The 15,523-nt window shown below is 37.1% G+C and overlaps 2 protein-coding genes across 6 annotated transcripts; both read right to left on the minus strand.

Moving 5' to 3' along the window:
• Positions 1 to 338: 338 nt before the first annotated feature.
• LOC111234927 (C4b-binding protein alpha chain-like) lies at positions 339 to 8,524 on the minus strand. Of its 5 annotated transcripts, XM_022763146.1 has the most exons (12): positions 8,440 to 8,524; positions 8,151 to 8,333; positions 7,845 to 7,944; positions 7,523 to 7,599; positions 7,221 to 7,400; positions 6,901 to 7,083; positions 5,992 to 6,117; positions 4,624 to 4,659; positions 4,482 to 4,535; positions 3,963 to 4,011; positions 2,300 to 2,360; positions 339 to 1,934 (listed from the first exon to the last, which is right to left on the minus strand). In XM_022763146.1, the coding sequence occupies exons 1-12, from the start codon at positions 8,495 to 8,497 to the stop codon at positions 1,932 to 1,934; spliced, it is 1,110 nt and encodes a 369-aa protein (XP_022618867.1). In that variant the 5' UTR covers positions 8,498 to 8,524; the 3' UTR covers positions 339 to 1,931. The 5 variants fall into 5 exon arrangements, with proteins under 5 accessions (XP_022618867.1, XP_022618871.1, XP_022618868.1 ...); XM_022763150.1 differs by lacking the exon at positions 5,992 to 6,117; XM_022763147.1 differs by lacking the exon at positions 3,963 to 4,011.
• Positions 8,525 to 11,270: 2,746 nt separating this feature from the next.
• LOC111235108 lies at positions 11,271 to 14,436 on the minus strand. Its single transcript, XM_022763437.1, has 5 exons — positions 14,404 to 14,436; positions 13,670 to 13,996; positions 13,203 to 13,520; positions 11,675 to 11,828; positions 11,271 to 11,541 (listed from the first exon to the last, which is right to left on the minus strand). Exons 2-5 carry the CDS (start codon positions 13,698 to 13,700, stop codon positions 11,433 to 11,435), a joined length of 612 nt encoding a protein of 203 aa, XP_022619158.1. The 5' UTR covers positions 13,701 to 13,996; positions 14,404 to 14,436; the 3' UTR covers positions 11,271 to 11,432.
• Positions 14,437 to 15,523: the final 1,087 nt, after the last annotated feature.

Raw genomic sequence — 15,523 nt, forward strand, 5'->3', positions numbered from 1 at the left:
AAATACTTGGGACATCAGGGACTATCCGTTTAAAAACTAATAAATCATGTCCAAAAGTTTAATTTTAACAGGTATAGGCTTTAAGGTGGACACATTATGGCTGTAAAGTATGGAGAAGCTTCTTCACATATATTCTGTACATGAGATGGCTCTTCTGTAATATGAATAAAATGATCTATGGTCTACAGAAACTAGATTTGGAATTGTGTGATACATTAGGTTTGAAATATTTGTTGAATATTAAAAGCACAAGCAGTTTTCTCTGGAGCGCTTCATAGGCTCCGTTCTCACTCACTAGCATGCATAACGTACATAATAACACATGGAACAACAGAATATATGTGAACAGATAGGCACAAGTATTTTAATGAGTTTCATCAACTTTTCATGCTCCATTCCTTGAGAGCAAGTCATGAAAAACACTTGTGTAGACATAGTTTATCTGTACATTAAAAGTATATTATGAACACATTGGTGAGTCTTTATTGTCCACTGTTTAATTTAGCGAACTGATTACAAAAGACAGTGCAAATATAAAAGCAGTTTCACTCCCACCTCAAAATGATATAAAAACTGCCACAGATGACTCATTTTATTTTAATAAATTAAGTTAAATTGCCAAGCAAGTGCAAAAATATTTAGAGATCACATCTCTATGTACTCACAGACAAAAACTGTGTATTCCTCTGCAAGTACTCCTCTTTCAGGGTAGTGAAGGATCAACAGATATTCAAACGAAATTGACACCGGTACAGACAAATATACAATGCAAGCATGCAATCATTTAGAAAAAAAAAATTGAATTTCTTCAGGGGAAATTAATTTACTGAATTTGGTGAAGCTACAGGGCACTGATAAACAGTATTCTCCTACCACTGCCCTGGGGCGATCTCCAAAAATTAATAAGATGTAGAAATATTTTATGTATTTATCCATCCAATTAATATAAGCTCATTTCATTTCAGCTCAGTGTGACTCTATCCTCTGCCCCACCAAAGCACCCACCCTAGTCGAAACACTGAAGAATGTACCAACATTTAACATATCAAATGATTTACTAGAGGCCTTAAACTAAGCTAGGCCCACAATTAAGAATTTACTTAATTTAATCCAACAAGTACGTTAACATTTATGGAATTCAAAAACAATTGACATGCAAGCTAAAACACTTGGCTATTTGCATTAAGGCTTATGAAACATGTCTTAAGTCAGGCACTATGCTAGGGACTGTTTTACAGTTCCCACTGCTCTCTCTCTCTCTCTCTCTCTCTCTCTCTAACAGTGAAAGTCAATTTTACAAGACTGGAAACAGATTTATCAGCAAGGAGCCCCTCTTTTATACATAGAATCTTCTTTCTGGGGAATTAACCATTTCAATTACACAAATGGTGTAATATTTGATATAAATCAATAGTTACGGGTATATCCAGTGTGTTTTCAAGGATCAAACATTTTTTTATTTTAAATAAAACCAAACTGCAATTCAACCGGCTGCATTTATGGTAAAACATTCTTTACAGATTTTGCCTGTTTCAAGGCATTGGCATAGCTGAAGCTATAATAGACTGTGTGGGCTGCGCTCAGTCATAGTGCAAAGATGAAGTTTCTGATAAACATGAAATCTAATTTCTTCATAATCACAGAACAGAAAAAACTACTGTGATGTTGTAAAGGAAGGTATCCTAAACACCTCCAGATTGAATTATAAAAAAAGGAAGTTAGGATGGCCTATCAAAGGAGCCACTTGAAGTATAAGCTGTGAACTGAGATCAATTTGCTGAGGTTTGTTTGCATTCAGAAACTAATCTTCAGGTGGTTACATGAACCTGTGCCTCTCTCATGCAGAGCACAAGTACATTCGATGCTTCGTCCGGTGGCGTTCCTCCTCTCAAGGTGTTATTCTACCAAGCAATACTGGACAACCAAGGAAGTTACTGCAGGAAATAAGGCAGAAAGCAAACTTGTGTAAATGACAATTGTTAGACAAATTGTTAAAACTTCTAATGCGCTGTGAAAAGGAGGAAAAGTTAGTAAACTTTATTTGTGAAGGGTTTGAGGAGAAGTAACACAGGCAGTTGCCCACCTGTCCAACAGACAGGTTAGTTAGCAGCTCAGGATAATAAGGGGAAGTGGGAGAAAAAAAATTAATGCACCAATACAGCAAAGCATTTACTTAAAGTATGAAATGTTATGGAAATATCTGCCTACAGTGTGACACATTGTTCTTGCTTATCTCATGATTGTCTGTTCATTTGGCATATACGTGAGTTCAAGTGTGCTTAGTGGTCCATCTTCTTACCGAGAGTGGTAAGTCCTCTCCATCTTTTGTAGGCACATTGTCGGGATAGTTTTCATGAGAGCTGTAATCCAATAATGACTGGTCAACATTACTGCTCATGTATGACCCAGCAGACAGGAAGGACTCAAGGAAGTCAACGCAAACACCCTCTTGACCCGCCAGCATATAGAATATACAAAAGAATACCACATACAAACACAAGCAATAGCCCTGTGTGCTGCTACACATCAATCTTTTACAGCCAGAATATGCAAACTTGTGTGGGTGTTACTTTGAGATACAAAATACTACCCCTTTGTTTTTGAGAGCGGTCACCACAGTATCATCATGGACACAGTCAGTCATTACTGCATACGGAGTTTGCCGTTACACTCAAACAAAAGGTTCAAGAGCTGTTTTATATTCGTATCAGGTGGCCCCGTGTGCCAGAATTTGAAATATTACTGAGGGGAAAAAGCTTAAATTCACATAGTACCATTTGGATCTTCAGTTTTCATTCAAAACAAAAAACATCTGAAGAGCCTTTTCTTATGTGGCTATAATACCACCAAATGTGGTCACATTTTTATAATCATACTTCATCGACTGATGTTATGGGCCAAAAGTTGTGAAACTTTTAAGCTTCACAACTTTGTAGAAAATTTAAAATTATGATTTTGAAGATGCTCTCCTATAGAGCTGTAAGGCATTACACAGAAATAACTCTGCCCCAACAGGAAACACAAGGCGTTTCCTAAAATGTATTTCCTCAAATGTGTCACAAGGGCAACTGCTGCTTGCTATTCTGCAGATCTAAAACAAGCCAACAGAAAAATTTTATGAGCAAACAGGAACTGTAGATAGTACTTTGAACAGTGCTGTGGCTGAAGATAATTTCAAAGACATTATCTAGCCTCGGTTTAAGCCATGAAGCACAATCAAGTTTCAAAATTACGTCAATGTTTCTAATTATTAATCGTAATCTGTTTTGACAAAAAAATAACGCTGATAATAACAATAATAATAATTATAATAATGAAAATATGTTGCCAAGTGTTCCCGTCACCCTTTAGACCTTACCATGGGAGTAGGTGTGTCATATCAGCTGATGCAAATGAAACATTAAATTTCTATGTCATTTTATAACTGTGTTTCCTTTTTGGTTATGTGAATGTGATGTCCTTGAAAACAATAGGAGATTTATATTTAGAAAGGTGTGCATAAAGAAATCAGATAATGTAACCAATGCATACCTAGTAGTTAATACTTGAACATGCGTAATTGTCTACATGTTGCACTGGGCTGACCTCTACATCTGATTGCATTTGTCAACACATGATAAAGAAAAACCTCCATAAAGCACTTGGGGCAGAGTTTTTCCACTGAGTGACCGGCGGCTCTGTGCAGGAGAGTACTTCAAGGGCTTATTACAAGTGGTCCCCTAATGATAATGTTGATACTGTGGTAGAGAAAATCCTTCAAGCCAAAAAGCCTCACACACACAACATCAACATGCAACACTTAGTAATACGTGACGGAGAGAAAAGTTAGACAGTCTGAAAATGTTGACCAAATACAAAACAGAGACTTAAACAAAAAGGCTGGAGAAACTGTGAAAGCGATCAAGCAATGTTAATGGTCAGTCTGAGACGGTTAGTCTGCACAGTTGAATAAAACATTTTACCTCGTTTTTTTCCTATACCATACGTAACATCCAGCGACGACTGCTAAGACTAGTATGATGAGGAAATAAAAATGGAGATAATGATGTGAAAAGGATTAACCATGAAAGCAACAAATGTACTGGTGCTTAACAACATCCTGAAATTAAAAAAAGTTAGATTGGTAGTCTCAAAGGGCTTTTCTTTATGAAATCATTGCAGCAAATTTATTGCAGTTCAGAAATGATTATTTAAACCTCATACATGCATACATACATTGCATTCCACTGCAAAATGGATTTCATGTACAAAACACAAACCACAGTTGAGTGACAAAGTGACACGTCCAGCCATGACTGCACAAGTATATTCTAATGGCTGAACGTGTCAATTTGTTCTTATTTGTTGATCCAAGTAAGAACATGATGCCCTCTCAGTGTGCTGTTATATAACCATGCTTCTGAGGACATCGTGATCTTATTTTGGGCCAACATTATCTCGTCACATTTTTGATCTACTGTTCAATGAAAGTTGAAACTTACCTGCCACTAAAACTCCAACTACAATCCCCACCGTGTGTGTGTTACTTCCATTGCCTGTAAAAAAGAAAACAAAAGAAAAAGGTGAGGACAGAGAAGAGGACAGAAACTTATCCAATACAACACATTATTTTTGATGACTTACCAGTGGGTGTAGGTTTGTCAGTTGGATGAAGACGATCTGAAACAGAAGTACAGAAGAAATACTGGAATTACTGCCTCGCGGTTGCATGCCTCTGCCACTCAGACTAGTTTCAGGTTACATCCCTGTTCGTCCAGTCATATAAAATATTAACCGTTTGTGTGAAATTTTGGCATAATGTCTGTGTGAAGTCTTGAGTAATGGCTAAGAAGTGTTTCGCCAGTGTTTCTTAGTTCACCATGACTTTGACCTTTAGCCAGCAAAATCTAATCAGTTCATCCTTCAGCCCAAGTGAATGTTTGTGCCAAATTTTTCACAACCTGAAAAAAATACACCTCGGCTCTGGCTGTCGCTGGCGTGGAGGCATAATAATCTGTGTACTGTATCTTACACAGACATAACAACTAAGGCTGTTATTGAGGTTAAGGGCATTATGGTGTTTAGCAATGGCTATAGTGTGTTGGAGCTGCTGTTAATGACGTGTGTGACTGGACTACAACAGGGTTTGCTTTACACACACAGTATTTTGAGAAACTTGTAGGGTTTTTGGATGTTTAGTACAAATTTCAAGCCAATCCAGTGAAAAATAGGCAACATATGAGGCTTAGAAGAATACACACAAATTAGAAAAATGAAATCGCTAAAAAGTAATAAAAAAAGGATTTGGGGTAGAGCTATAGGATTTTGCAAGGTCTCGTCAATTTAATTGAAGTTTTCAAATAATTTATTTTTAGAAAATCCATGATATTAACTGGGGAAAAAGTTCTGAATTCTGAGTTGGAATGACCCTTTAGCCAACTGGATTGCGTTACACTGCAAGTTACAACCTCCTGCAAAGGTCAAAACTGGAATATATAAAAAATTAACTTTACTAAACTTTGGCCAACTACAAACATATGCACAAACGCATCACGGTTGCTCATGAAGCAAATCATAAAATGATTATAAATTAGGGGTGAGAAATATGGACAAAAATCCATCTGGTATAGTGCCATTTTAAAAAGGAACAATGTTTAGAGAAAACAGATGTCCATTTCGGCTAATCCAGTGAGTTCAATAGATACAAAGCAAGGTACAGTTAAATAATTCATTACATTCATGCAGAAAAATCATAAAAATCCAGTAGTGGTGTTCAACTGTTCATGTCATTGTAAACAGCTCTGACATATCACCCATCGTCATATCACTCAGGCCTGTTTTACCAGACAGCAAGTAATATGAGCAGAAAATGAAGGCTTGTTTATACTTGTAACATAGCATCACTAGGATCGACAACTGTCACCCCAAAAAGGCTTTTTTGGCCCAATCAAATTTCACAATTTCATCAGGCACACTATAGGACTGGTGGTTATGCATTAACATGGATTCTACCTGTTGGTTTCTTTGATTGAGTGGTGGGTCTAGTGGTGGTAGCGGTGGAAGCGGTGGTAGTGGTGGAAGCGGTGGTGGATGCGGTGGTAGTAGTGGTAGTAGTAGCTTTAGTTGTGGTTGGAATGACTGGAAAAAACATGAAAAGGAGGAATCAGGATGGTGATACTGACATCATGAATGTGTCAAAATCACGCTCATGCAGTAGTTCACTTAAATTACTGCAATCTATTGATTCATAATTAAGAGGCTGTAGAAACTAGCTCAAATTTGTTATGTGTTAAACTTGTTATTATGTGACTGGGCCCTCATTGCCTTTCTAAAACTTGTTCCCATGAACAAACTGTAGCCAGTATTCTCCTGACGGTGCTATGATACATCCTAAACTTTTTTTTTTTTTTTTTTTAAGAAGTTGTCATTATGCTACATCTTAACATGCACAGAATTATACATCTAACTGTGAGAGATTTTTTATGCACTGAAGCCTTGTGGAAATGACTGAGTCCATAACTGAATGCTACTTCAAATCTTCTCTTTATACTTAAGTCAACATTTCTTTATGAGCTTGTGAAATTGATTTGGCCAAAAGAGGATTATGGGAGAATACTTTCAAATGTACTTCATGGAATTATCAAGGAGTTTTAAATTGTATCAGTAGTTATTTCATAATATGAATAAAAGACTTTTGAGTCAGCGTGAAAAAAAAAAAAAAATCGGTGGAAACCATTTTTATAATGGTGGTGTTCTAACAACTTCCTTACTTATTTTAAAACCCCGTGCAAAAAACATCATCAGATTGAGCTAACCACTTGTAAGAATGTATTGAAATTAGTATAATATCACATTCAAACAAAAAAGGTTAAATTGTCTTTGCAGACCTATGTAAAGTGGTAGTCTTCATCTATGACTTACCTTTACATGTTGGAAATGCAGGTGACCATTTACCATCTATTTGACATGTCAGGCTGCCTTCTCCTTCCATGATGAATCCTCTGTTGCACTTGTAGATCACCAAAGATTTGTATTTATAAGGGGGTCGAGCACCCCCACTCCAAACAGCATTTTTAATATCAGGCTCCTCACAATAAACGGTTGCTGGAAAAGAAACTGGAAATTAATACAGATGTTCAAAATAACCTACTCCACAGTAGGTGAGAGAATCAGTCATAATTGAGATTACACTGGAAAACGTTGAGAAAGATGGGGATAAAAACACATTTAAACCCACTTACTGACACATTGTGGAGGGTCTGGCGTTAATATTCCTTTGTCTGAACATGATATGATATTTTGTCCCACGAGTGTGTAATCTTTCTGACAACTGTATGTTATAGCATCTCTATAAGAATACATATCTTTCACTGGATTGAATCTGCCACCCACCACCGCAGGTGGTGGTTCACAAACCACCGCTGCAAAGTACAAATGACATCCATTAGAATGGAAACAGGCTTTCTTTAAAAATTTTTGAAAGTCATATGTACAGTTTCTGTTGTTAGTCATGTGCCTTGCATAACACATTAAGATTACCAACCTTCACATGAAGGCAACCTGCCAGTCCACCCCTGTGCTTCACAACGGATTTCCTTACTGCCACCAACTGGCTGGAAACTAATTAAGGGGAAAAATAAGACATCATCAAATTTTAAGAAGGAGCTGCATTTTGCACTTACATTTCACATGACAACACTAAAAAACAAGCAAGTCGAACTGAACACCCACTTCAACTGGAATAAGTTGATTTTTGACTGGGAAATATAATGGGTGCAGACATTTTTAAATGAAAATACGCTACTCACAACTGTATTTTAAAAACTAACTGAACATAAACCATTAGTAATTGGTTTATTACTAACCCAGTGTTGCAGACAACCTTGAGTAAAGCGCCGAACTCAGTCCCTTCAGGGTATTCAACGTCTCCATTGACAATCTCATCAGTAGCGCCACAGTTCCTCTCTGAAAAAAAGAGAAAGCTCATAAGGATTGAATTCCTCCCTCAAAATGTATTGGATGAAAATACTCACAAATGACTTGACAAACTGGATAATACCAGTCACTCATTTCTATGTTGGTATGAGATTTTTGAGAGTATTGTCAAAACTGGCAGTGAATGATTGCTGCCATTAGACATGTGAATGTAAAAATCAAATGCTAATATTCACTTCGGCAAATGAGCGCAATGGTACTCCATGTGCCATCGGTACAAACAATCGTTGGAGACCCTCGTGAAGACATGTAACCAACATCACAGGCAAAAGAAACTGAAGCCCCATTCGGGAATGTTTCTAGAAGAATGTTATCTCCCCTCAAATGCATGTTGGCTTCTGGCTGAGGTTTGCCACAGTCTTGAGGTAGAATGAAAGAGAAAGAACGTTAACTTAAGACCTAACACCAGCTTGTGTAGCTAATCACATTTATAAACACAATAAGCTTATCCGCACTGCCACTCACCTTGAGCAGTAATGGCAAGACAAAGAGTGCTCAGTAGAAGGAAGTGAGTGACACCCATCACGGAATCGGTCAACAAGTCACTTCTCTCTCTCTGGTAAAGAAAAACGTAAAGTACAAAAAATTAAGTATTAACTTAGCGATGATTCAAACCAAACAAGGCTGGCTCTTGAATTACAGATATCGAGCAAACGTTAACAGATATCGGTAACAGTTACTAAATCATCGACATTACGTCAGTTCAGGTTAAAATGACCAATATCAGAAATGATAACAAATATTTAGTTGTAAACTGGTCACTGGCTAACCTTTGGAGGTATATGCGCTTAGCCTTGTCATGGTCCTTTGTCACGTAGATCAGAAAACATTTAGCCAAACACCATTCAAGATATGTCGATATTAGCTAGCTAACGTGTCACTGCTTATACAGCTAATCTTCCCGAGCTACTTTACAACTTGTCTGTAACGACCGTTTCGACCTGGATATTCGGTACAAGTTTATAAAAAGTAAAATACAAAAATTCAGATGAAGCAGTCAAATGTCGGCCCTTAAAACTAGCATGTCATGCGTGTTGCTGCCTCTGTCTTCCTTCCTAAGAAAACACGGGGCGGTAACGCGTCTCAGTAAAGCTAACGGTGTAGTTCTTGATTTATCTTAACAATCTGAATAAGATCTATGCCGAAATTACCAGTAGGTGCTTGGGGTGGTGGGAATGTATTAAACTGTGTTCTACCTAGTGTCGTAATTCTCTGATAATCAATACATTATTAAAGTCAAGAATATACATGCGATCTAGTCAATCAACCCACGTAACATCAACAAACGAAAGTGACACATTGATTGAGTCGCGTTAGCGTGGTATCACCGTTCTGTTTTCGGTTAGTTTTGTTACTGCGGTTTGTTTAAGCATTATAACTTACCTAATAAAACGTAAAGAATCACAATTGCAGCTGCCGTTTTCAAAATGGTGAAACTGCTTTTTGACCGCTGCTACTTATTGTCGGAAGCGGGCGTGGCCTTACGGTGCGTTCCATTTCTCTGGAAAGTGGGAAATAGAAACGGTGACGCAGATCTGTCCAAAGGAATCGCATGTTAAGTAACCATCTAAACCCATGGAACTTGAATGTAGACGAAAGGAGAGCACACGGATCTTGATTTAAGAAACCGTATGTAGGTTCTCAAAAACCTTTGGTATATATTGCTGCCTTTTTTGCTTTTTTGCCCCCCCACCTACTTAGAGCTGTTGGGTCAGTATGTTGTCAGTACACAGCATTAGACCTAAACGTAAATAAAATCCAAGGGGACAAGCAGAAGGTGTAAACATCATTTTTTGTTACCTTTAAAGTTAATGTGAAGACTATTCCGTAAAATGTGACCTCGTTTGAACCATGAACCATGAACCATGGTTATGACTGATGTGAATGTCATGTATTTATGCTATCTGTGTATTGTGGTGTGGTTATAGGCCTATGTGTTTCTGTTGCAATTGTACAAACTGTAAAAAGAAATACTCATATAGAGTATTTCTTTTTACAGTGTACTCTGTCTGTTTTCTGGTGGCCAGTCGTTTGCCATAATTTCCGTGGTAACAATGGAGACAAAGCATTCACAGAGAGTGATGTAAAAGGCCCAACCCAGGCAGGGTCAAAACATGGAAGTGATGCATTTCCTACTGAGCAAAAAGTTAAAGGTATTTGTAAAAAAACGATCCTCTCTGATTATTTTACTAAAAAAACAGTCGAAACCATAGTACCAAATGTACAATGGTAAAAGCCATGGGAATTTTTTTCCCCTTTTATTTCACTTCTTAGTTGGAATCATTTTTGGAATACAAAGTTTTATTTTATTTTATTTTTTAAATATTTTGACATTTAAACTCATTATAACTTAACACTTAATACTTTCTGGGAGCTGTTATATAGTCCTGTCGACCTTTGACATTTTTATCAACTGGTCTTATAACTAAGACTACAATATATTTCCTCCCCATGAAACAGCCTACCACTGATTCATTGTTTATAAAAGAGATTAGTTACCAGTATGTGGGTGAGGTATTTGAATTACCTCATAATCTGAAGAAACCATCCTTGTTCATGTTAGGCTTGCATCACTCATCATCATATTTCCATGCCCTACCTGTGCCTGTAATTGGTTTACACCCACTAAATAGAAACTACAACAATGGAACAAAGATCAGCTTTACAAAGAAAATAAACATTCACTATTCCACTACAGGTGAGCTAATGCCACAAGTACAAACATAAATATATGCCAGCAACTGGGAAGAAATGGAGAAATATATGTATTTGTATATGTATAGGTGTGTGTGTGTGGGTGTGTGTGTGTGTGGTTGAATAGACACACACACACACACACACACACAAATCACACTCATGTACAGCCAACATACTAGAAATCAGTACCACAGCATTTATTTCATCAAGATCTAGTTGGTTTGAACATGATCAAGATAAGGGCTGCGTTGTTCATGGTTTGTGGGTTTGGTTTTCTTCTGAAAGACTTCGTGCTTCAGGACCTCCCTTGCTTGATAATTTCCTATTGTATGACTAAAGAATGGAAAGACAAATAAACACAGAACAATGCCTGCTTTCCATTTTTATCAGTACTTCTGTTGTCATAATTCCCTGCTGCCATTAAAATGTTCACTATACAGGTTTCAAACATGTGGGGACAGATCTTTCTTTTTTTTTCATATTTTAAAATAAACGAGATGGAAAGCCTAGTGAAGAAGGGGCTGAGATGATTTGCATGTTTTGTTAGTGGCATTTGCAAGAAAGCTGTATTGATAAATGCTGCAATAAGACACCTATGATAAACATGCTGACACTCATTATGACCTAGACAATAAAACCACAAAACAAATGCCACAGAGGCTGATATGACTTTCACAGAACTACCACTCTAAAATGAAGCTCACTGAGCCAAATTGGGCATTCGCTTGAAATGAACTTTACTCTTCCTCTTGACATGTTTTCTAATGTCTTGTTTTTGTACATTTAAGAACTAGGCACAGATATATCAACAAGGAAGCAAAAGAACCCCAACGTAGCAGTGCATACCAGAGTGGCACCCCTGTCCATGCCCTGAGAAAATAAAGGATTGATTAGTGACAAGTTTTAAGGTAATACTTAAATAGATAAATCTATGAATGGGTCTCCTTTCAGCTCTCGCTATTATTTCAATCAAGGTAATTGAGAAAATTTTGTGTAGCCTAACCTGTTTAAAAACAGATTTTGATGAGTTTGATTGATCTGTAAAGACTGGTTTCCTGTGACAGTGTGGATTTTGGTGGTGGCTTGGCAAGTGGTCAGAGGTGGAGTTTGGGACACGGTGGTGCTCTTTCCGTCAGCACAGTCATAAATGGGTTGGCCTGATGATTACAAAGAAAGCAATTCAAATGCCATTCTTTCATGAGCTTGTACCTTGTGAAATACATATATTAGAACAACCTTTAAAAAAATCAGCACATTCTATAAAGTAAATGTTTATAATGTGTTATATATTCCAACCTGAAGATTAGAATTTAGAATGCTTGATATTTGAAATATATATAAACTGATGGCATGATATCTAGTTAGAAGTAAAATGAGATAAGTGTGTGTGTCCTGTGTCACATCTGTGAGGCTGACTGGGAAAAAGCTGGCATGTAATGCTGTTTCCCAGAGTGTCTTTTTGAAGTATGACCACTAGGGGTTGTCAAAGTAAACTCTGACACACATGGACTTTAATCCAGTAGCCTATATAAAATATATACTTAAAAACAACAAACAATACTCATAATGATGAAGTATATCAATGATTAAGGTCTTTTCTGCAACTAATAGATGGAAAATGTGATTATAGTTGCCTAAGTTTTTCCATCATCTTGTCATGACAGTATATTTTAAGCAGCAAGTGAAGTTATGGGTGTAATGGGGAAGGAAGTAGTCAAAGATGTGTTGATACTGACATCAGAATCTTGAGAAAAAAAGGAAATTCTACAATTGCGCTGGCACAGAAGAAAGAGCCACAGCAAAAACTAACTGGAAAATGTTCATATACCAATGACACACAGACATCACATTTTTTTGATAACCCATAAGTGACACAAGTGCCAGTGAATAAAGAGACCTCTTTTGGCTTAACGACTTGTTCAATTCTATCCTCCGCTCACCCTGTATAAAGCCTTCTACAGCCAAATTGAAGGTATAAAGGTAGGTTGTGGTGTTTAACCCTGACCTTTATAACTCTACAATAAAACTTGTAAAAAGCTGATCACAATGTCTCTTGAAGGAAAAATAATTCATACTGACACAGGTGTTATAAAAAAAAAAAGATTGTTCACACTATCTCTATAAGGACTGCATCAAAGCACCTATAAGCACTTATTCATGTAAGTACAAATTTACTTAACTTGACACCCACAGCAAACTGTCAAAAACACTGCTGTTCATGACATGCCATAACCACACTCACCATCCGTAGTGGTAACAGAGAAACCTTGGTGTTCATGCACTTTCTTGCATAACGCAGGCAAAGCAAACAAAGCAAATATAAGTGATTTTAAGACTATATCTGGAGAGGTATTCAAATCTTAAAATGTTTACCTGCAGTGTCCATTAGGACCTGTTGTATAATTGCTGTGTTATGATGCATTTTGAAGGTATCAATAAAACATCATAACACACACAGACCTTATGGAAAGACTTACCAGTTATTGCCTGGATATTTATAAAAGAGAATACAACATCCCATCAATTCTTACCCTGCATATTAACAACATAGATGCAGCTGCTGTCTGCAGGCATCAGAACCTGCACAGAGAGGATCTCGCTCTCCTGTCTACTTATGTCATTACTGCCAATACAGTAATAATCACTGTCCTTCTCCACATTGCCGCAGTGTAGGTGCAAGTCTGATGACAGGCCAAGACGTAAGTCCTCGTGGTGAGTGCGTTGATACCAGGCATAACGAATGCCAGTGCCCTTTGTACAACCACAGCGCACAGTCACTGGCTGCCCCCTGCATGTTGGCATGGCCACCAGAGAGCTCAGGGGCCAAAGTCTGGGTTTAGATACTGGAACTGGAGCAAAGAAGCAAACAAACTATTTAAATCCATTTGGCTTGACAGCGTCAAAGAATAAATTTTGAAACATAGTCCATAAATATCAGTGATACTGTGACAGTAATATACATTTTCCAGACTAATCATTTAAAAGGTTTTTTTCTTACCTTCAGTGATATGAATATTAATCATAGTCATGATGTCGGCATACACTTTGTCAATCCCAACCCAGTACACTCCAGTGTCACCAAATTGGAGGTTTGTGACTTTGACAAACAGCCCTCTTTTTGCTGCGTCTATTATTTGAAACCTCTGTCTGGTTTTAGCAACGAGTTCTGAGTCCACCAGAATCTCACAGGTGTTTTTGTTGTCTCCTCGGCACCAGTACTTTTTACTGTACCTGAATCGGTTTGTGTCATATTTGCAGTTAAGAATGAAGTCACCTCCAATATGTGCTGTAATCTCTCTATTATTACACTGGAGCTGGAGACTTGCTAAAAGACAGGCAGAGGAAGAAAATGTGAAAAAAATGTTTGTTAAAACATTTTCTTTGATGAATTGTAATTTTCACAAATAAAGAAACAACGGTGATGTCAGAATAGAAAATTTGCTCACATAAACATTTCCAAAATTCATATGCTTACATCAAACCAAACACTGATTCACTACAGTACGTGTGTTCAAATATAATATTATCATTACTGCCGTGTAACTGGAGAAAAAGAATATTACTGATGCTAACATATGATTGAAGTATTACATGTTATTGACACAAACGTTTGCTATAAATGGTCCCTTATATAGACATTATAATTTTTCTTCTCTTTTTTTCCTTTTTAGAAGTTTTATGATAAATAAAAAGATTATTATTGATGGAAGATGTAAATTATAGTTCACTCACCATGCAAAAGCAAAATCAGACACAGTATTTTCATGTTCATGTTGAAGTGTGAAACTATATTAAAGACTCAGGAAATGCTAGAGGTGGACTGTGGTTATTGTAGCTTCCTGTCAGGTGCATTGTTGCAATGTCCTAAACAAAGTGAACACTGCACAAGTAAGCCACATTTATTTCAGGTAAATGATTTCTTACCACATTTGTTAACTAATATATTTGCTTGTTATTATGTACCCTGATTTAAAAAATTTGATCATTCACAAGTACATGTGTCTTTTGTAGAAGCCCCTTCAAATATGTAGAGATTTGGTTTTATAACAGAGGAAACTGCATTTTCACCATGGCAACAAGCCTTAGTTTGACTTGTTTTTCCACCTTTGAGAACATCATTTCATTAATTCACTTAGACAGTCAGATTGTGTCACTATTTGCAGTATCAGACTTAATGCCAGCCAGTGATGTTTTTGATTTACTCGGAAAACGGAACCACTCAGGGCCATGTAAGAATACCTTTTTGTGTTTAACCACTAGATGTCGCCATACAACAGATAGTGTGCACCTGCTGAAGCAGTGCAATGCACTGTCAACATATATCTCCATCACGTCATATCTGTCACCTCATGTGTAACATGTGAGACCGATGAACTGCACGGCAGCTAAACTGGTGAGCGTTTTTTCACTATGTTTTCCTTATCATTTTGAAATACCGGTATTTACATCTTTATATCTTTATACTTAGCAATATGGAATATTCTTATACATGTATGTTTTATCATTTTTATTCATATTTAACTTACATTATCTTGGCTATATATATAATAATAGGAAGTCTCATACGCGTGGCTCAAAGCCCATTGTGCCTTGAAACAGTGCTCCTCCCATTGCTCTTCAAAGCTTGTGGTGAAATTAGAAACTGGACTGCCTACTAAACAACAATGATACATCTGAGTTGTACGAGGAATGGCAGAGTGTCATCCTAGTGTTTCATCTCAAATACTGTGAGGTGGTTTACCAAAATAAATGGCTCCTGTGGATATACATAGGCGTAAATGAAAACCTGTAGAGTTGAGTGGGTCTAATTGCTTGCTCACAACATCAGGCTTTTCAGGATTCTCAGACTCCC

Source organism: Seriola dumerili, unplaced genomic scaffold, assembly GCF_002260705.1.
Source record: "Seriola dumerili isolate Sdu_G_001 unplaced genomic scaffold, Sdu_1.0 BDQW01000468.1, whole genome shotgun sequence".
NCBI classification, from domain to species: Eukaryota; Metazoa; Chordata; class Actinopteri; order Carangiformes; family Carangidae; genus Seriola; species Seriola dumerili.

What these genes read in the sequence shown, in the direction of transcription:
- LOC111234927 (XM_022763146.1), bottom strand. Translation starts at nt 8,497, where the DNA reads ATGGGTGTCACTCACTTCCTTCTACTGAGCACTCTTTGTCTTGCCATT. An exon ending in TGACAAACCTACACCCACTG is followed by an intron (nt 4,536 to 4,623) that starts GTAAGTCATCAA and finishes TCTTTTTTACAG; the next exon opens with GCAATGGAAGTAACACACAC. An exon ending in TGGTATAGGAAAAAAACGAG is followed by an intron (nt 2,361 to 3,962) that starts GTAAAATGTTTT and finishes ATTGGATTACAG; the next exon opens with CTCTCATGAAAACTATCCCG.
- LOC111235108 (XM_022763437.1), bottom strand. Translation starts at nt 13,700, where the DNA reads ATGACTATGATTAATATTCATATCACTGAAG. An exon ending in CTATGTTGTTAATATGCAGG is followed by an intron (nt 11,829 to 13,202) that starts GTAAGAATTGAT and finishes TGTAATCATCAG; the next exon opens with GCCAACCCATTTATGACTGT. An exon ending in CAAAATCTGTTTTTAAACAG is followed by an intron (nt 11,542 to 11,674) that starts GTTAGGCTACAC and finishes TTATTTTCTCAG; the next exon opens with GGCATGGACAGGGGTGCCAC.